This window comes from Diospyros lotus, chromosome 4 (assembly GCF_014633365.1).
Source record: "Diospyros lotus cultivar Yz01 chromosome 4, ASM1463336v1, whole genome shotgun sequence".
NCBI classification, from domain to species: Eukaryota; Viridiplantae; Streptophyta; class Magnoliopsida; order Ericales; family Ebenaceae; genus Diospyros; species Diospyros lotus.
The window spans coordinates 14,212,355-14,232,359 of NC_068341.1; the positions used below are offsets into that span (position 1 = coordinate 14,212,355).

General features: G+C 34.7%; 2 protein-coding genes across 6 annotated transcripts; one reads left to right on the forward strand and one right to left on the reverse strand.

The window, feature by feature from the left end:
• Positions 1-4,600: 4,600 nt before the first annotated feature.
• LOC127798946 (uncharacterized protein At5g64816-like) lies at positions 4,601-6,206 on the reverse strand. 2 transcript variants are annotated; one of them, XM_052332604.1, is made up of 3 exons: positions 5,966-6,206; positions 5,798-5,858; positions 4,601-5,387 (listed from the first exon to the last, which is right to left on the reverse strand). In XM_052332604.1, exon 3 carries the CDS (start codon positions 5,352-5,354, stop codon positions 4,971-4,973), a length of 384 nt encoding a protein of 127 aa, XP_052188564.1. In that variant the 5' UTR covers positions 5,355-5,387; positions 5,798-5,858; positions 5,966-6,206; the 3' UTR covers positions 4,601-4,970. The 2 variants fall into 2 exon arrangements, with proteins under 2 accessions (XP_052188564.1, XP_052188563.1); XM_052332603.1 differs by having other exon boundaries at positions 4,602-5,391; positions 5,966-6,202.
• A 1,180-nt stretch (positions 6,207-7,386) lies between these two features.
• LOC127800760 (uncharacterized) lies at positions 7,387-19,549 on the forward strand. 4 transcript variants are annotated; one of them, XM_052335557.1, is made up of 11 exons: positions 7,393-7,575; positions 12,653-12,824; positions 12,963-13,054; positions 15,659-15,701; positions 15,795-15,851; positions 15,948-16,002; positions 17,091-17,155; positions 17,233-17,391; positions 17,484-17,660; positions 18,518-18,691; positions 19,025-19,549. In XM_052335557.1, exons 2-11 carry the CDS (start codon positions 12,678-12,680, stop codon positions 19,124-19,126), a joined length of 1,071 nt encoding a protein of 356 aa, XP_052191517.1. In that variant the 5' UTR covers positions 7,393-7,575; positions 12,653-12,677; the 3' UTR covers positions 19,127-19,549. The 4 variants fall into 4 exon arrangements, with proteins under 4 accessions (XP_052191519.1, XP_052191518.1, XP_052191517.1 ...); XM_052335556.1 differs by having other exon boundaries at positions 7,394-7,575; positions 12,648-12,824; XM_052335559.1 differs by lacking the exons at positions 18,518-18,691; positions 19,025-19,549 and adding an exon at positions 18,054-18,511 and having other exon boundaries at positions 7,387-7,575; positions 12,648-12,824.
• The last annotated feature ends 456 nt before the right edge of the window (positions 19,550-20,005 follow it).

Genomic DNA, 20,005 nt, shown 5'->3' on the forward strand with positions numbered 1-20,005 from the left:
GACAAGATCGATATGGTGCTGAATATCCCTAAGTGGAGGGATTCTGGTAGGTAACTCATCGGGAATAATATCACTGAATTCCACTAGTAGAGGCCGAACCAAATCTAGTACATTTTGAGAGATAAAAGCTTCTTTCGACACAAAAAAAAGGTTGGTTCTAACCTTCGAACATGTTGGATCGTTTGGTTGTTTCATTGGGGAAAGAATAATCTTCATGTTGTCTTTATAGAACGTGTATGTATTATTTTTGCCATTGTGCACGATATTTAAATTGAATTGCCATGGACAACCTAGTAACATGTCAATTGCATCCATATCAACAACATCGCACAATACCTCGTCTTTGTACTTGCCAATTGAGAAAGGAATACGACACTGCTTCGTCACTTTTGTTTCACCCACATTCTTGGTCCACCCAATATGATACGGAGATGGGTGTGGTTGAGTTGGTAACTATAATTTATCCATTATGGTCTTGGACACTATGTTCTCGCTACTTTCACTATCAATGATAAGATCATAGACCCGTTGACTAATCGTACATCATGTTTTGAAGATGTTATGGTGCTGAAAGTCTTCTTCTTTCTTTGGAGTATAAACTTTCTTTCTTTGGGGTATACATTAGTCACCTGATTACTAATGATACACCTTCATCTTTGTAAGTGAGCTTTTCAAGTTTCACTTCTTCCTCACACTCATCATCTTCCATATAGACTTCTTATTTAACGTCATCATCACGAGTAACCAAATTGATTGGTTTTCTTTTGACGACATTGGTTAGAGTAATGACATGTTTGCCCGCAATGATAACATTTGTTTCCCTTTGGGACAATATAAGGGTCGTTGGAATTGGACTTGTTCATTGTTTCCCTTTGCGATCATGCAATCGGTTGGCTCTGAGAGAGGTTTGTCCTTGGTGTTTCATCATATGATCTTATCACAATCTTTCTTTTGCCCAAATCTGGTTTTTGTGGTGGGGCAGAAGATTGTGATAACATTGGGTTATAGGTTCCCCTTTTGCTGAGTTGTGCTTTAATATTTAAAGCAATTTAAATGGCACTAGGCAAAGTACTATGCGACTACTTAAACACATCGTCTTGAATATTGGCACAAAGTCCATCAATGAATCTCGAAATCTTTTGATTTTCAGATTCATAAATGTCAACACGTGCAGGAAGTTTGTGAAATTTAGTAACATACTCATGTACCATTTGGTAGGCTTGCCGACAATGTTGATAGTGACTGAAAAGTGCTTGCTCATAATTCGAAGGAAGAAAGTGCTCGACCATCAATTGTTTCATCCAACGCCAAGTTCGAACTTTGTTTTTGCCTTACTGATTGTAATTGGTCCCACCAAGTTAACGTGCCTCCTTCACTACAAAATAATTGATTTTTTGTGACGGTTTTAAAAATTGTCGCAAAACATAGTATTTTGCGGCATTTTTTTTTTTAATTTTGCGGCGGTATGAAATCACAGCCGCAAAATTTAATAAAACATTTAATTTTGCAGTGGTTTTCAAAAAACTATCGCTAAATTTAAAAAATAATTAAATTCAATTTTGCGGCAATTTTTGAGAAATCGCCACTAAATTCAAAAAATTAAATAATTCAAAATTAAAAATAAAATAATATTTGCAGTAATTTTCAAAAATTGCAGCAAAATTCATTAAAAAATTAAATTTAACAGCGGTTTTCGAAAATCGTCGCTAAATTAAAAAAATAATAATTTAAAATTAAAATTAAATTAACATTTATGAAGATTTTTGAAAATCACTATAAAATTCATTAAAAAATTAAATTTAGTGGCGATTTTTGAAAAATTGCCGCTAAATTTAAAAAAAATAATAATTCAAAATTAAAATTAAATTAACATTTGCGACGATTTTTTAAAACCGCCACAAAATTCATTAAAAAAATTAAATTTTGCTTAAGAAAATAATTAAAAATTAAATTAATAAAAATAAATATAAAATCTTAAAAATAAATTTAAAATTGCATTTAAATTAATAGAAAAATTCATTAAAAATCTAATTTAAAAAAATAAAAATAAATTTAACAAAATTTTAATATATAAAATTTTAATAATTTTTAAAAAATATATAAAATCTTCTTTTTTATTTTTAATCAATTAATTTATTTAATTTAACTCAATTAATTTATTTTTAATTTATTCTATTATTCTTTTAAAAAATAATCAATTAATAAATATTTTTAATATATATTAATATATGTCAAGGAGTGCTTCGCAGATCAGGCGGTTCGTGTGCGCGCACGCACTTAAGGTCTTGGGTTCGAAACTTGAGAAGGGGAAGACACAGGGATTTAATTTCTAGCATCGTCACATGAAGCACGCACAAGCGGCCACGTGGTGCGCAAGGGCTGAGTGGCCGGGCTAGCCCACTCGAGCAATTAAAAAATTAAATTTTTAATTTTAGCGACGATTTTGAAACCGTCACTAAAATTAAAAATTTAATTTTTTTATTAATTTTCGTGGCAATTTTGAAAACGCCGCAAAAATTAAAAATTTAATTTTTTTATTAATTTTCGCGACGGTTTTGAAACCACCGTTAAATATTATAGAAACCGCCACTAAATCACTTATTTGGCAATGATTTTTAAAATCGTCAAAAAATATATAATTAGCTGCAGTTATTGAAAATTGTCGCTAAATGCTCCGCAATGGCTGATTTAGCGACGGTTTTGAAATTCATAACCGTTGCTAAATACTGATTTTTTTGTAGTGCTTTGAGTCTATAGGCCATCAATTTGACCTTCAGGTGTTCTTCTATTCCCTAGTAATCAAAGAACTTTTCTATTTCGACCAGTCAATTAATAAATTCTTCGATCACAAATAGACCATCAAATTATGGAATTTCAATCTTCATACGATAATCATCTTCTTGAGACCTTTGGTTATTTACTAGTGGAATTGGATCTTCTCCGCCTTCACTCAAATCTTCATCTTGAAAAATTGATTTTTGTGTAGCTTGAGATTTTGACGAGGATTAGCCTCATCATATCTCAATTGCCAAGGTTGTAAGTATTGCTTCCATATTTTATAATCTTTGTTCAAGTGCATCTACTAATTCATTTGTTGCAAACCTTTCGTTGGTTTCTTCGCCTAACATTATTTTTCTCCTTTCTTTTTTTTTCTCGTCTTTCTTTTTTAAAAAAAAAATAAGAAACAAACTCTCCAAACAATAAGAATAAAGAAATTGACACTTTTTTTTTTTTATTTTACTCTTTAGGGAAAAGACCAAGAAGACTCCAAAATATATGTAGGATTTTGTTTGGGCTTGTGATACGATATGGGAAGGTAGTTGTTGGGCTTTGATTTTGGTAGATATTGGGCTTGAATAGTAGAGGCTAGGATTGAAGTGCATGTAAATGTTAGTGGCAGTGAGTTGGTTTAAGATGGGAATAGTAGAAATAGTAAAAGAAAATGGGGGTTTTCTTTTTTTTTTTTTCTTTTTGGAGATCATGGTGATTTGTAAAGATGCTTAGAAATGGAAGTAAGGTGATTGGGTGGTGATGGAAATACCTTGGTGGTGTTGAAATAGTAACCAAGAAAGCTCTGCCTAATACAGACGAGGGTGTTTATACCAATTGACGTAGCGACTTGCTAGATTTTGCTCTAACTTGCTTTCTCATAAAGGGAAAAGAGACACAATTCTTAAAGAGAAATACTAAGAATACTAATGTATTTTAATTCAAGATTGGATGCTTTACAAGTGCAACCAAATGAATTATTTATAGTTTACAATATGTATTAGAGACCACACATTTAAAAAACTACGAAATTAAGTACAACAACACAATTAGCAATAAACCCAATCAATACTTAACTAATGAAACATACACATAAGACAAACCTAACTTAATAATGTAAAAGTGAAAAAAAAAAAAAAAAAAAAACTACTTCAACAAGTTGAGCTTCATTTGGCCTTCTTTGGTTGATACTAATTTAGACTTGGCCTTTTTTAGTGTTTTTTAAAATATTTGGGCTGCATGCAAAAGTGAAAAAAAAAAAAAAGAACTTTCACAAATTAGGCTTCATTTGGTCTTCTTTGGTTAATACTAATTTGGACTTGGTCTTCTTTTTTCTTCGGTTTTTTAAAATATTTGGGCTGCACCAATGTGCCACAAAAGAGGTTACGCTACATACTTAAGACAATCTCATCTTTGTAACCAGACAAAAATAAAAAAAACAGATCAATTCTAGAGAGAAAATGGTGATAACCATTAAGACAAGCTCCTATCCTCATCAACTTCAACAAAAACTACGTACTTATAGCTACATATTCATACACATAAAAGATACAGATCAGAATGATGAGATTATCACCAACTGAATGGAACATTCTTGCTTGCAACACACCACCATCAAAATCAAATTTGAAGAGAAACACATTTTGGTTTCCCACCTGCAAAATGTGTGGTGGTTCAATTTCAATCCCACAAAGGTTTTGTACCAGATTTCAATATGGAACAAAATTCATGTTGATGAATGATGCAGTCGCATTCTTCCCAAAGCCAAAGAAAAAAGAAGATCCATCCAAAGTAGGAAAGCTACGAACCTGCCCCTCCTAATGTGAAGAGAAAATATTGAAACACAATTTGCTATTCGTTCAACCACTCTCATGGCTTTATCATGAACAACCACAGTACTGTTTACAATAAAGTTGTTACCAAAAAAAAGGCTCTCCTCAAAATCTTTGAGTGAATGAAATTTGTTTAGATACTTCATTGTCAGAAGTTGCCTAAAACCTCAGGAAAAGACATGATGATATTCTTCCCCAAACCAGAGAGAGATTCATTCAAGTAAAAAGCTTGGAACCCACAGCTCTGAGCTCTCTAATTGCAAATACAGAATAATGAAAGACAATGTGTAAGTCACTCAACCACTCTCACAGACATACCCATGGCACTGAATTATAGTAAAGGTGCCATAAAATGTAACTTTATATCTATCAAGACATGGCTGAAGAATTTGAGAGCCGAAGGCACTCATTCTGGCACCTTCTAAGACAAATATCATTCCAATTGGGCACTTGGTGTTGATTAACACAAACGGTTCGAGCACATGCATCAGCACAAGCATCAAGCTCAGAAACACCACATGCAGTAACACAGGTATCGGGAGTTGGTTCTTTAGAAAATGCACCAACCTTCTTGAGCATCCTCTTTGAAGTGCAAACCCGTTCACAAACAAAGATATCATCTGAGGCCTTCTCCCGCCCCCTTGCACTCTTCAGTCTCTGCTCCTCCACTCGCCTTTTCTTCATTCTCAGAGCCTGCCCTGCAATAACAGCCGGGACGGTTGCCCCCAACAAAGACCACCACCATTCCACCATCACCGTAATTGCTCAAGCTTCTGTTTCCCAATCCTTTCTAATATTCCCCAATTAGAAAAAAAAAAAACAAAAAACAAAATTACTGTAATAGCTACAAACAGGGCCGTGTGTCTGAGATTTTGGAGCCTTGAATCGAAATGTAAAAATGGACCCCTACATATAAATTTTATTTTATTTATAATAAAACATCAAAAAATAAATAAATATTCATATCATATCAAAAAATAAAATAAAAAATTTAACAATTTTAGCATGGACAGTTCAAATATTCAATCACAATTATCGCATCTCAGCCACAGTAATTCCTAACTAAATGAAGTAGTCAAATAACAATTAGCAAAAATCCTAAAGTCATAATTCCTAAACTCGTTATAGGTGTTAAATTAGCCAAAATAAAATAGAAATACACATTAAATAGAACATAATCAAATAAATTAACTTACCTCTAGTCTCTTGGTCTCCAGAGTATGAAGGGATGCCCACTGGCCAGTGGCCACTGCCTGCCTGCCAAGAACAAGAACACAACACCAAAGATTGAACCAAAAGATTTTTTTGTCACTGGTATTGAATTTGAACCCGAACAGAACACAACACCAAAGATTGAACCAAACCTCAAAAAATTGAACCAAAGTGTCCCAATGGCAATGCAGAGAGGCGAGCGATCCAGTAGCCACAGATGCGACCTCCCCAGCTACCGACCGAGAGGCGAGGGCGAGCCGCGAGCGAGAGGCGAGCGAGCGAGGCAAAGAGCGAGAGCGAGGGCGAGCCGCGAGTGAGAGCGAGAGGGCGAGCAAGCGAGAGGCGAGTGCGAGTGCGAGGGAGAGGGCGAGCCGCGAGTGCGAGGGAGAGAGAGAGCGAGCAAACGAGAGTCGAGGGCGAGGGAGAAGGGTTTGCAGAAGGCACTGATTGGGATTGGGGGTGGGCTTGGAAAAAATTTATGGGCCTGAGACAACTGCCTCTTGGGCCTCACTATAGGTCCGGCCCTGATACTACAAAAGCAGTAGATATATACAAATCCAATGACACATGTATGTATGTAGAAAAGCACGCAAATTCGTTGCAGGTTTGATATCATATAGATTCTCATGGACACGCCATTCAATAAATAGAAGTTTTAGGTGAATCATCTAAAATCCTGAACCATTGAAGAACATGCAGCTACTTTATCTGATGAACAACTAACCCAACCCCGTCTAAATGAGAAAAAACCTAGAATTTCAACTTTACATTAAAATTCCAGAATTTGCAGGAACAAGCTTCAAATTGATGGTGTACCAAGATTACAGAGTAGTGTAAATTCCATTGAAGTGCAAGAAAACTCATTCCATATGCGCATACATAATGTATTTATTTGAGATAAAAGATTCTAGGTTATAGAATGTAGACATTTAATCAAAAGAACACTCAATAATAATAATTCTCATCTAAAACATGACAGAAAGTGAGAGAGAATGGTTAGGGGATTTCACTTTGAAGAGATTAAATTTAGGATTTTTTTACTTAAAGAGAAAGTGAGTGAGCAAACTGACTACTCTAGCGTACATTAACACACTTTACTCTGCACAAGCAGTTTATGTTAATAAGTTTGTCGATATACTAGGATTCAAAGATCCAATGGTGATAATAATTTTCGGATCAATCTTTTTCATTTTGTGTGGCATTGAGATTTTAAAATATTTATTCTTTATTTTTATTTTCATTTAACACAATAAATTTAATGGTGACGATTTTAAGTTATTGAATGGTTAAAATTCGATCGAATCTTTTATTTTTTATTTTAGTTAAATTTCATAGCATGCAAATGCTAATTAATCAAAAATTATGTTATTTTAAAATTGACAAAAAAATAAAAATAAAAGTACAAAAAAATAAAAAAATCAGTTTTAATGTATAAAAATTGCTCTCGTAAATGGATCATAGGAATTTAGCGAAAGGGAAAAAAGGAAAAAGAAAAAAGGTGAAAGGAAAAGGACACGATCGATAGCTATTCTTATTCCCAAGTACACAAAGATCGCAACGTTGCGGGCATCGATGCAACGAGAGCCCAGAGCTAAAAAAGCTGTAACAAAAGCAGCTCCACTTTCAAACCCACAAAGCCTCCCTCTCACCGTAGCTTCTAGAAAGAGAAGGGGGGAGAGAGGGAGAGAGAGAGTGGGGGCGGGCGGGCTCTCCTCAAGCCGAAGCAACCCGTCCTTCTTTTTTCTTCCTGCTCCCTCTGCGTGTAAGTATTATGAATCTCAGTTTCAGTAGTTGGGTAGGAAGTCGATGCTAAATGTAAATGCTATTGCACCACTGAGTTTTTGTTTTGGTACTATTGTGATTTTGAATGAACTCGTTTTTTTGTGCTTTTTTTTTACTATTATTTCGGTCTGTCTCTTCGTTTGCTTCAATACTGTGTCTGACCAAGACATTTGAGAACACCAAATGTTTCCTAAGGTTTCTCTCTGGCTGTTTCGGACTTGTGAATTTATTTCGCAACAAGACCCATGTTTTTATTCGGTTCCTCTCTTTTAATAATCAAAGTATTGGAGCTTGTGATCCCGAGATAAGTTGGGAAAAAGTCTAGCTTGGGAAATAGTTTTGGAAGTAACTCGAAAGCGTTGGTCTGGTGGGAAGAGACTATACTGGCCTATTCCGTGACTGGGAGTCAAAATGTTTGACAGAATGTGGATATAAACTTTGATAGTCAGGAAAGGTAGGGTAAGGAGTAGAATGAGCATTATCATGGATAAGGCCTTAAAAGGATGGGGTAGTTAAAGGATAGGATTACTGCATCTAAAGTTTTTCTAGGGGAAAAGAGTATGAATGACATTGGCATGTAAGCATCATACGATTGGTTAGAGGTAAAGAAGAATTTTTTGGAATATTTAGAGGGATTGGTACAATAAGGACTTAGAGGAGAGAGGATATTTATAAGAGGTTACATAAATAGTCATGTGGGTAGAGAAGGAAATGAGTATAGAGATGTGCTGGAGGTTATGGTTATGGATTTGGAGAAAGAAATACTGAAGGTAAAGCCATTTTAGATTTTTCCATGGCGTATGAGTTTATCATAACCAACACTAGGTTTAAGAAACAGGCTGAATGATTGATTACATATGAACAATTACTTATTAACTCACCAAAGAGATTTCTTTCTTTTAAGACAAGAGAACTGCTTATGTTGTAAAGATTGTAAAGTTATACTGGGAGAATGTCTAACCTTAACATAGACTCATGGTTGTTAACGTCCATGTCAAAAGGCATAGGAGAAATAATGATAAAATGAGACCCAAGGATTAGATGGTGGGATTCAAAAAGTGGAAAACACTTTATTTTCAAGGAAGACGTTGTGTGGCCAAAGAGATCAGATTGTAGAAGGAGAGACTAACCAAATATGGATTGGAATGGCTACTGCTCTTTGAAATATTACAAAAGTGGTTTTAGGATAATCAAAGGGAAAAAAAGCCTCAAGTCAAAGAGAGTTTTGGTGGTGGAATTCCGAGGTACAAGAAGAAAATCAGAACTAAGAAAGCTTCCTACAAAATTTTACATAAATGCTGTAATGAAGAAAACCTAAAGAGGTATATTTTGGCCAAAAAGAAGCAAAGAAGGTAGTTAGGGAAGCAAAGTCCAAAGTTTATTAAAATTTATACCAATGACATGATACAAAAGATGAGAAAAGATATATATACATGTGTGTGTGTGTGTGTATAAACTAGTTACTAAAAGATAAGAGAAACAAAGGATTTGAGGCAAGTGATAGCATAAAAGAGGAAAACCAAAATGTACTTGTAAATGATAGGGCAATCAAGAGATGGAAGGAGTACATTTTGAAGTTATTTAACAAAGGTGGAGAAACAAGTGTTATGTTGGCACATCTTAGTAGCTCTGAAGAAGATAGGAATACATTTTCTATAAACATATGTGTGTTCAAATGAAATAAAACTAGCATTGAAAAACAGGAAGAATAGTAAAATAGTTGGACCAAATAATATTCTGATAGAACCATGGAAATGCATGGGAGAAGAGGTCATTTTTTTATTAATGAGATTTTTTTTAATACGATCTTTTAATTTTAAAAGGATTTTAGACAAGTGGAAGAAGAGCACTTTACTGCCTACTTATAATAAGAATAAAGGAGATGTTCAAAGTAATGGAAGTTATAAAGGAGCCAAATTAATGAGTCACACTATGCAAGGTAGTCACAAGTGAAAGGCACCCTTGAGGCTCTATGACATTATATTGCCTGAGGCACTTGGTGTCCAAAAAAGTGCTTGCTTGAATGAATCAATGTGCTAAATTGGGAAAAAAAAATAATAACCACGTTTAACATGAAAAAAGATAATCAAATAATGTTATAAGACTTAAAAAAGTACTCCCAAATACAAGTTTTTTCAATAATGTTGTGAGAAATAACTTTGGGATCTTGCAAAAAAGTGAATAATGTTCAAACATGCATTTCTGGGATTGTGCTGAAAAAATATCAGTCAGGCTGGATCTTTTTTCCTCATCTACTGAAGGGAACAAATTCAGAAGCAACTTGTTGTAAGATGTGTGGAACCCAATTAAGGTGGCTTGGTCATATGAGAAGATGATTAATAGAGGTTCCCATGAGGAGAGTGGATTGAATGGAACAAATCTGTTGCAAAAGAGGTAAAGAAAGACCAAGACAAATTTGGTGGGGACTCTTAGGTATGCTATGAGTTATAAGGGTCTTACAGAAGATAAAGTTATAAATAGAAATACTTGATGAACTAAAATTCATGTAGCTGACTCCACATAATGGATTAAGGCGTGATATGTTGTTATTTAGTTCGTGTGTGTGGTTTGTGTGGTATTGTACTTGTTTGTGAATTTATCCAGCTTACACCTGAAAGGTAGTGGCTAAAGGTTCTCATTGATACCAAAACAAAAAGAAGTTTATGAAATAACATTTTTTGATTTTTCTTTTTGTGTTAGATAGGACAATGTTATCTTGAACTCTGAAACCCTTGTTTTTGAGGGCTTAAGGCCACTATTAGTACGCCTCTTGAGATAGTATATAAAAAAGAAAGCGGTACTTTTAATAATTGAGTTTGATGTCTAGAGAAAGCATTGTCTGATTTTGGAGTACTGAGCTCATTTAGTGAGCAGCATTGTAGGCTTTAGGAAAGGCATTGTGTATTAGTTCACTCTTGTGCTCGATCGTTATATTTACTTGCAGTTAACTTCTTTTGATTTTCTATTACGCATATGATACTCCAATTATTATTAGTGAAAATTTGGCCTGCACTATGGTATTTACTTGCGTGGGAGTCAGCTGGCAAAATGGTTAGTGCTGCTGCCAGGCCTTGCTCCAGCAATTTCAAGGAACTGAAGTTTTTTGGGCATTTGTATGAAGAACTATACCTGGGTGTGTGGAAATACAAAAAGTTTCCAAGTTTTCCTGGTTGATAGGGGCGTGCATGGTCCGGTTTGGTTGGTTTTTAACATTTTTAGTACACCAAATCACTTGTGCGGTTTTTCTGTCAAACCAGACCGCATGGTCTGGTTTGGTGCGTGGAAACCGCCACGGTTTGCTCAAAACATCCAAAATATTAATTCACCCATTTTCATGATGCAGTTTTCACGGTTTCATAAATTGTTTCATCAACCATTTGGCCTATAAACCAAAATAAATAAAAGATTGTATATAACCAATCTTTTATTTATACAATCTATTTATACATAAACAGATTGTATATAAACAATCTGTATATACATTAATGCCAAAACAGATTGTTTATGATGTAACCAATCTGTCTATTTTGGTTATATACAAAGTAGACACTGTTTGTATACAATCTGGTTGTATATAATATGTCTATTTTGGTTCATGATGTAACCAATCTGTTTATGTATAAACAGATTGGTTATACAATCTGTTTTGGTTCATGTATATAAACATCATGAACAAAAATAAATTATTTCATAATTTTTTTATTATTACATTATACTTAGGCGGTTTGGTTTTGAACCGAACCGAGAAATCCTCAAACCGTGCGGTTTGCAGTTTGAGGATTTCTCAAACCGTGCCAGAGCGCCCCCCTCAAAAAACCGCGCGGTGCGGTGCAGTTTGGTTCGGTCGGTTTCCATGGTTTGCTGGTTTTTTTGAACACCCCTAGTGGTTGACCTTGTCTCTCTGCCTATACTCTGAAGTATATCTCCTTTTCTTGCTGCATGTGTTTGGGGCTCACTGTCATTCATTGTAGATGCTCACTGTCATTCATTGTAGATGGAACACTGTATTCACATTTAATTTATCACTACTCCAGAAATTATTTGAATAATAGTCACTTTTTTATTGGAAACTAAACCTAACTTCCAAGAGCAGATCAGTTAAAAGGTTCAGTGAGGGCAGTTGCCTCAACTTTTATTTTTCCTCTATAAGCATCAGTTTTGTTACTTGTTTATCCCATTTAGTTTCTATGATGGTGTAGTTGCTGATATGATTGATGAACATGGTGGATCTTTTTATGCAGAGGAGAGAGAATCTTTTTGATAAGCAAATATGTGAGAGTTTTATATTTACTGAAGTGTCAAAGTTAATCATCTTAAGTGTCATTTGGGAAGGAAGCAGGGCCCATGTATTGAGGAGCGTCCCTTGTATTTTAATTGAATTCATGGTAGAGTTGTGCATATAAACATCTAAGGAGAATTGGAAAGGCATTTGGACTTTATTGGAAGTGATTGTGCCAAGTTTATGATTTCTTGCTGCCACCTTTACAGTTAATGTGCTGCATCTTCAGTTTTTGTGATTGTAAATTATGTAATTCATAGAATGAGTTCATGCTTGCATCACTACCTGTTGTTTTGCAGATTGGTTGTACTTAGTTACTCATAATTCACTTATAATCATCTGTCCAATAGTCCAACCTTATGATGTCACATCTCTTTGATGCTAAAACAATAAAGACCATAAAACCTTCTCTCCTACCTACTGGATTCATTTTCTTTGTCACACCAGGATTCAATAGTTTTGTGGTAGATAGCAGCAATTCATCGGTTTGTAAATGTGAGTTTACACGTGAACTGTGAGAGAGAAAATGCGCATTGCTTAAGTTTAATTTTTTTATGCTTTGCCTTCATGCTCAGTTTTTTCTTTCTCCAAAACTTACCAGTGCCGATTGTCAATATTCACTCAACTATGGACTAAAACAACTCATTTTATTCTTCATTTTTTTTTATAAATAACATTAGCACATGTGAACATAAAATACAAATTTATGGTTTATTAAGAGGGCTGGACTAATGCATGCATGATTGGTCTAATTATATGTACCTCCTTGCCAGATTAGATCATTTGAAGTGGAAAGGTGAGCTATGAAAAGTACACACCTTTCTAGTAACGGAAGTAGTGCTGACAAAGGAGATGGGAGAGAAGCTGCAGTTAACCAATTAAGTGAGGAGGTTGTCTTGGGGGATCTAATATGGGTTAGGATCCATGGCTCCTCATGGTGGCCTGCACAGGTATAAGAAAAGATGCAACTATGGCTACATTTTTATGGTTTTCTTGATTTGGCAGTTGACACTCTATCCTTATTTTATGTTGTGAGGTTTTTTTTTTTCCCCCTTTCTAATTGTTGTCCTATTATATTTGTTTGATAGGTTGCTGATGATAATACTGTGAGTCAAAAGATTAAGCCCAGAGACAGATCAGCTGGTGATGTCCTTGTTCGACTATATGGAAGCTATAAATAGTCAGTGTTGTTCTTTCTCTGCATGCTTTTTGTCTCTGCCTGACTGTAATTTAGGGTTGAGAATGCTTTCAATTTTCATATTTTTGTTTTTAGTTTTTATTTTCAGGTTTTTGTGTAACATAAAACAAAAACTGAACATGCCATTTAATACCACCATCTGTTTTCAAAATTTTGAACACAAAAATTGAATATATGGTGATTAAACTTATTTCTCCACCTAGCGGGAGTAAGGCTTGTTGTCTTCTTGTTATTGTTTATTGGTGATTAAATATATGTCATAATTATCTTCATAGAATTATCAAAATTAATTTCCAATATAATAAAATAACTTTGAAATTTGGGTATGAAGTATATTATTAGTTAGGGAAAATTTCACAAGGCACCCCTGAGGGTTGTTTAAAAGGCACCAAGCACTCCTGTATTTTTGGAAATGGCATACACCTCCCTTGCTATTAATAGACAATATGAAATGACTATTTTGCCCTAGTATTTAAGATATTTTCTTCCTTTCTCTCTTTTCTCTGCCCTATCTTTCTCTCTCCTATCCCTCCCCTCCCCTCCTCCAATCTCTTTCTCCACTCTCTCTCACATTGTCGCTGGGCCATAGGCGATGTAATTTCTTCCCATCATGATGTCGTTGATGAGAGCAACATCTGCAAAATCGAACCTAGTGTTCGGTTTGCTAAGAAATAGAACATAGGGGGGGTTTTATTTCTCAGAAAATCAAATCCCATTGTTGAGAAATCGGACCCTTGTGTTTGATTGTTCTTCGATTTGCAGGGTTCTCTACAAATTGAGAGAGAAAGAGAGAGAGAGAGCCGGGGGGGGGGATTGCAAAGGTGAAGACCCATTGGTACTCATTGGTTGCAAAGTCTACTCTAGTGATAGGTTTGCTTCTCTCTCAACTCCAAGAACGACGGGCCTGCCTCTTGTAGTTGTGTCCTTCTATTTTTTATTTAATTATATTGGAGAGAGAGAGGAGTGGTATTTTGGGGATTTCTAAAAGATTAATAGTTGTCGCTCAACGGTAAGAGGGAAAATGTTGAACGGTAAATATGGTCAAGGGAGGTAGGTGACATTTATGAAAACACAGGTAGTGCCTTTTTTGTTAGCCTTAAGGGTTGGGTTGGCAATGGTTCGGTTTGGTTTCAGTTTTTGTCAAAACCATAACCAAACCAAACTTAAACTACTAAAATCAAAACCAAACCATTATCCATTGGTTTTAAAAATTAAAAACCATAACCAAATCAAACTTAAACTACTAAAACCAAAACCAAACCATTATCCATTGGTTTTAAAAATTAAAAACCATAACCAAACCATTCGGTTTCGGTTTTAACCATGGTTTTTTTAGTTTGATCCATACCAACAAGCAAAGACAAACTCTTGCAAATAGCATTCTTAAAAAAATTTGATAACTCCACAACAAACAAAGACAAACTTTAATGAAGTTATCTTCTTCTTGCATAAAGTTACAAATTAACTTCAAACTTCTTGGATAAAAAATCACATCTCCAAACCTACACATTCGGTTTTAAATAAATAAATATATATTATATATATGTATACTCGGTTCGGTTTTGGTTTGGATTTAGTGAAAACCATAACCAAACCATACCCATTGAAATTGGTTTTTCTCCAAACCAAACTATTACCCAGTCAAACGGTTTTTAACCGCATTGAGCGGTTCGGTTTCGGTTCGGTTCCCCACGATTTCGGTTGCAATTGCCATCAGAGGTGTTGTATGAAATTTATCCTATTAGTTATAATTTCAAAAGAACAAAATAATTAGTTATAACTAAAATAGAAAATTTTATAGTGAAAATTTTTAATTAAATACATATAACATTTAACAACAATGATAATAATCACTAGCCTTAATCTAAGTGGGATTGGCTGAATTTGAGTTCTTCAATCATATCTATCCATTGTAATTTATTCTATAGTGTCATTGTATTCCATGTTTTGTCATGTGTAACATTTACTTGATATTTTTCTCAAAACTAATTTTAAATATAATAAAATAATTTTAAAATTGGATATAAAATACATTATTAGTTATAATTTTTAACAATAATTAAGTACAATGCAAAAGATGGAGAAAGAGAAGCAACAGCAGAAAAAAAGAGAATAAAATATCTTCAAACATAATCAAAGAATTCTAGAATTGTGAAGAAAAAAGAGAGAGAACAGAGAAAGAAACAAAATAATAAAAATAATATCCAGTCTCAATCCCTCTTGGTGGGGTCAACTGCGTGGATTCTAGTTTTCTCATCAAGATGGGGCTAATCAAGACTCAAATTTATGAACAAGTTGCTCCCTCTTGGTGGGGTCAACTACATGGATTCTAGTTTTCTCGTCAAGATGGGGCTAATCAAGACTCAAATTTATGACCAGAAGTAGTGGAGCAAACCATGGTTTTTAGAACATATGAGCACAGCAAATTGGTGTCTTCATTTTCACTGCAAGTATTTTCAGAAACAAAAATATCCAACCAAATAGCATTTTTTATTTTTGTTTCAAAAATTTGAAAATGGAAGGATTTCAAACAGTCCTTAATTGTTCATTTTCTTTATTACCTTGACCAACTCTTCATTCCTGCAGCATGTATGTGGATTCAAGGACATATCAGTTAGAGTTTGAGAAGGTAAAATCTCTCTTCTTCGTAGAAATAACCAATGGACTTTCTTCACTCTTCCATTTTTTGTCCTTCATAACTTATCCTATAGTATGTAATCAGATACTCCAAAAACACAATGGCGAACAGATTGAAATACTTAAAAAAACACTAGGGCAGGTGATCTCTTATTCTCTTTTTGCCTCTATTTGGTCAATGAGTTTGGTGCTATTAACTGTAACTGGTAATGGCTTCAATACTTTGATATGGCTTCAGGATATTGTGCGTTCAAAATCTCACAGAGGAAAGAGGAAAGAATCCCAATTTGAAGGTCAGCTTTTTACTCATTTGGTCATGCCTGTATTGGCTATTAGCTCATATTAGAAATGAGCAACTCGAGTCTTCTTTTTTACCTTCCCCAATCATTAAGAAGCTACCCTATTCCTTCATATGAAGAAGGATTGGTGCTGCTGAATAGCATGTAGGTAATATCACCATAATACTCTTAGAATTTTTAAACTTTTCCACCATGGAGAACACTTTTCAAACCTGTGATCTCCTTAAGGCAGACTGCAGGCTTGGTTGAACTAAGCTAATAACAGTCCATTGTAACTTGAATTTAAGGAGTGGGAGGTAGTTGTACACATTATTCATGCACAGAAGAAGTTGCAGACCTTTTATTTATAGGATTGAAGTAAAGTTATAATAACATGATATAAGATTGAAAACAATCAAAGAAATATTTAATGAGATGATGCCAAAAGGTTTAAACAGCGTATGGACCTTTTTTCCCTGCAAGCTATGGGCCTGATTATTTATTCGTGAAGTTGAATAAAATTAAAATCTTTAGAATAGGAGCCTTGTTTGTGGACATGCAATTAAACGAAAAGGTTATGGACCTGTTTTTTTGCATTTCTTTTGGTTGTGTGGTCAGATCATCTCATCTATATTTTTGAATTTCTTTGCTTGCTTAACAGCCAGACTTCAGACTGCCTAAGCTCCTCAGAAGATATGTTTTATTTCTTTTGGTGGTGAGGTACTGGAAACGATAGGCACAAATGTTTTGTGATGGTATTTTGAGCTTCTAACAAGATAGGGTTTTGGAGAACAACCTTAGGATAGGCTGCCACAAGCATTTAAGTTATAGCTTCTTTTTATGATTTTGCAACTCATCTTTGATTGATGTTCGGCCTTGGACATAATAACAGGATACTTGCAAATCTGCCCATTCTGGGGGGCACATGATTTCTACTCTGTTCATATGTTGGAATTGTTGATTAAGTTCTAAAATTAAATGTCTGATTTTATTGTCTTTTAGTCTTCTGTTATGTTTGTTCTTGTTCTTCAGGATTATAATAAAAACTGATGCGTGAAATTTTTCATTTTGCTTTAAGAGTATCTTTAATATTTTCTTGGCAGGAAAAGTTAGAGTTGGTTCTCCTCGAGGTAAAAAAGCAAAGCAAAATATAACCAAAACAGTACAGGTAACAGAATACCCAAAAAAAATTTAGTTTGTGTACACTCTTCGCATATTGAAGGTGGCATGTAAACTCATTTTCAGAGTACTGGTGCCTTGGGAAATCACCCAGATGTAAAGGTTGTGGAAACTGGAATGCTTAGGGCTGATCGTGATGCTAGAAATTCTGTGTACATTGCTTCAGAAGATGTTGAAACAGGAGAACGTAGTCCCAAGAAGAATTTGATTGAGAGTGGAACTACTGTCAGTTGTTTGTTGCCCTACCTTTTCTGCAAATTTTTATGGACTCCAGATGTTTGGACATCCCTTGCTCATTGTTATAATGCATGTTGTAGTCTCGAACCTCTCATTCTCAAACAAGGATTTCTCAAAGAATCCTGGCTGCTGCCAATACCTCAGATGCAAAGGTGAATAATAGCAATTCACTTTCAGGAAAAACCAGGAAAGCAAAAAGTACAAAACAAACGACAGGTGAAAAGCAAAACAATGTTGACCTGCATAGTCCAAAATTTGTGAGTAGACTTCTTCCTTGTGCTAATTTCTATCACGGTCCTTAGCCTATGAAATTAAAGCGTTCCTTCACCCTGCATTTGGAAATAATAATTTTCAACAGAAAGGAAAAGGACAAGAAAATGAAAGAACTAATGTATATACATTTTCTTATGCATTAGTGGCTGTTAAGTTATGAAAAATAGTACTTATTTTCTGAGGAAAAAAACAGAAAATAGAAAATTGAAAATCTCTGTTTTTCAGGTTCATATTGATTTTTGAAAAAATTTACAGTTCTCTTCCCAAAAAAAGAAATGTTTTTCTCATGTTTTCAGCCTAACCAAAATCGATAATAGGTGCATGCCCTAGATCTGAACATATCATTATGATAATTGTGCATTGAACTTTTACACAAGGCAAGGATCTCTCCAAGAAGGAGAACCACTGGTGACTGGATGATGATTCAACTTTAGCAATGACCAAGGACATGAAAAGCAAAAGGCTAAGGGGAGGACAAAGTCAAAAGCAAAATGAAGACTTAGTGCACAAGAAAATTGAGCCATGTATTCACAGCTAGCTTTTCATACATAGCTAGCTTTTCATATCATGTATTCACAAAATTTTCCTTCTCTGCTAGACATCAATGTTTATGATTAAATTTGGTGTTTTGTAATGTGAGTTTTAAATTCCTCGTACTACACCGCAAATAACTGTGAATAAAAATTTACTTGCAGAAAAGGTTGTAAAGAAGCAAAAACAAAGCACTAAACCAATTGGAAGTGCAGAAAAATAGGACCCTAATGATGCAGAATTAATGATTACACTTGAACTCTTATTTGTATGTTTCTGTTATTCTAATTGTGTGTTGTCTTTGCCTAAGACAAGTATCTCTCCAAGGACAATTGCCGGTGGCTCACAACCAAAGATGAAGAATGGCAATTCAACTTCAGCAATAACCAATGACAAGAAAAGCAACCGGCAAAGGGGAGTACAAAGTGAAAGCAAAAACCAAAATCTTGTTCAGAAGAAAATTGAGCTGAACAGCCCAAGCTCTGTGAGTACATGACTAGCTTTTTGTATCATTTCTTCATGAAGCTTTTGCATCTGTGCCATTCACTGACTTTTGTGATTAAACTTGGTATTTCCATAATGATGTTTCAAATTCTGTGCAAGATGCTGCAAATAACTGTAACTGCAATTTGCTTACAGAAAAAAGTTATAGAAGAAGCAAAAGCAAACACTGTGCCCTTAGCAAAGCACTAAACCAAGTGGAGGTGCAAGAAAAAATAGACCTAATGACCTAGAATCAATGAGTTTGCATAGGCTTTTTTTTCCTCTCCTAGATAATCTGTATATTGATTTTACCAGTTCAAAATGCTGCTTTCAGGCAACAACTCCAGCTGGAAAATCCGAACAACTGACTGCAAGAAGAATAAAAGTTATGCAATGTCTTGGTTTGATTGCACCTTCTGGATCTCCTTTCCACTGATCTGGAGACATTTATTCGTGCTTGTCTCCCTGTTTTGAAGCCGAAGTTATTTTGTGCTAGTTTAAGGATGGAGTGGATATCGGCATATTGTTAGGATTGGAGTTCAGAACCTTGCTTCCTTTGCATGCCGATTTCAGGAATTGGATGGAAGTCTTGCACTGATGATGCAGCAAAAAGCGTGCCGAAGGAATAGCAGTTTTGAACTTTGAAATATAAACTTGGTTTTGTAATTCTAGGTTAATTCTGGTAGGTGCTTTCGTTTGTTAAACTGTATGAACAAGGATAGTATCTCCACCAAACAAAGATGCCTCAAAATGTTGAGGATTTGAGCTCTCTCCCCTTTCTGAGACTGTCCTTCACAAAGGCCCCATTTAGTGGATGACATCCTCAGTTCCTGTTTATACGTGGATCGGATCCTTGCCATGTGAGTTGGTTTGATCTTATTATTTGCTTTAGAAGAGTAAGCCACTCTTAATCCTGAGAACTTTTAGTGGATAATTTTAGTTCTACTACTAAAATTAAAATTAGCTTTTGGTTATAACTGCAATGAGGATTTGGTTATTAACAACTTTTTATGCCCTTAAAAAGTGGCGTTATCATGTATGAATATGAATGTATGATTTTAACTGTGGTATAGAAGATTTGAATCCTATTGTTGTCAGCACCCTTCGCTTTCAGCTGGGTTCTATGCTTCATTCATTCTAGACTTATTTTTCCATTTTCTATGCTTGAATATTCATATTTGTCAGGAACAACTATAATTACTTCTATATTTACTCCAAAAACACTATTCAGGTTCTTGTTTGGTTTGAGATCTGTAAGACGTTTTATTTATTATGCCCTTAACATTTTGTAGGATGTGAATTCTTTAGGCAGCTC

What these genes read in the sequence shown, in the direction of transcription:
- LOC127798946 (XM_052332604.1), bottom strand. Translation starts at nt 5,354, where the DNA reads ATGGTGGAATGGTGGTGGTCTTTGTTGGGGGCAACCGTCCCGGCTGTT.
- LOC127800760 (XM_052335557.1), top strand. Translation starts at nt 12,678, where the DNA reads ATGAAAAGTACACACCTTTCTAGTAACGGAAGTAGTGCTGACAAAGGA. An exon ending in CCTCATGGTGGCCTGCACAG is followed by an intron (nt 12,825 to 12,962) that starts GTATAAGAAAAG and finishes TTTGTTTGATAG; the next exon opens with GTTGCTGATGATAATACTGT. An exon ending in GAAAGAATCCCAATTTGAAG is followed by an intron (nt 16,003 to 17,090) that starts GTCAGCTTTTTA and finishes TTTTCTTGGCAG; the next exon opens with GAAAAGTTAGAGTTGGTTCT.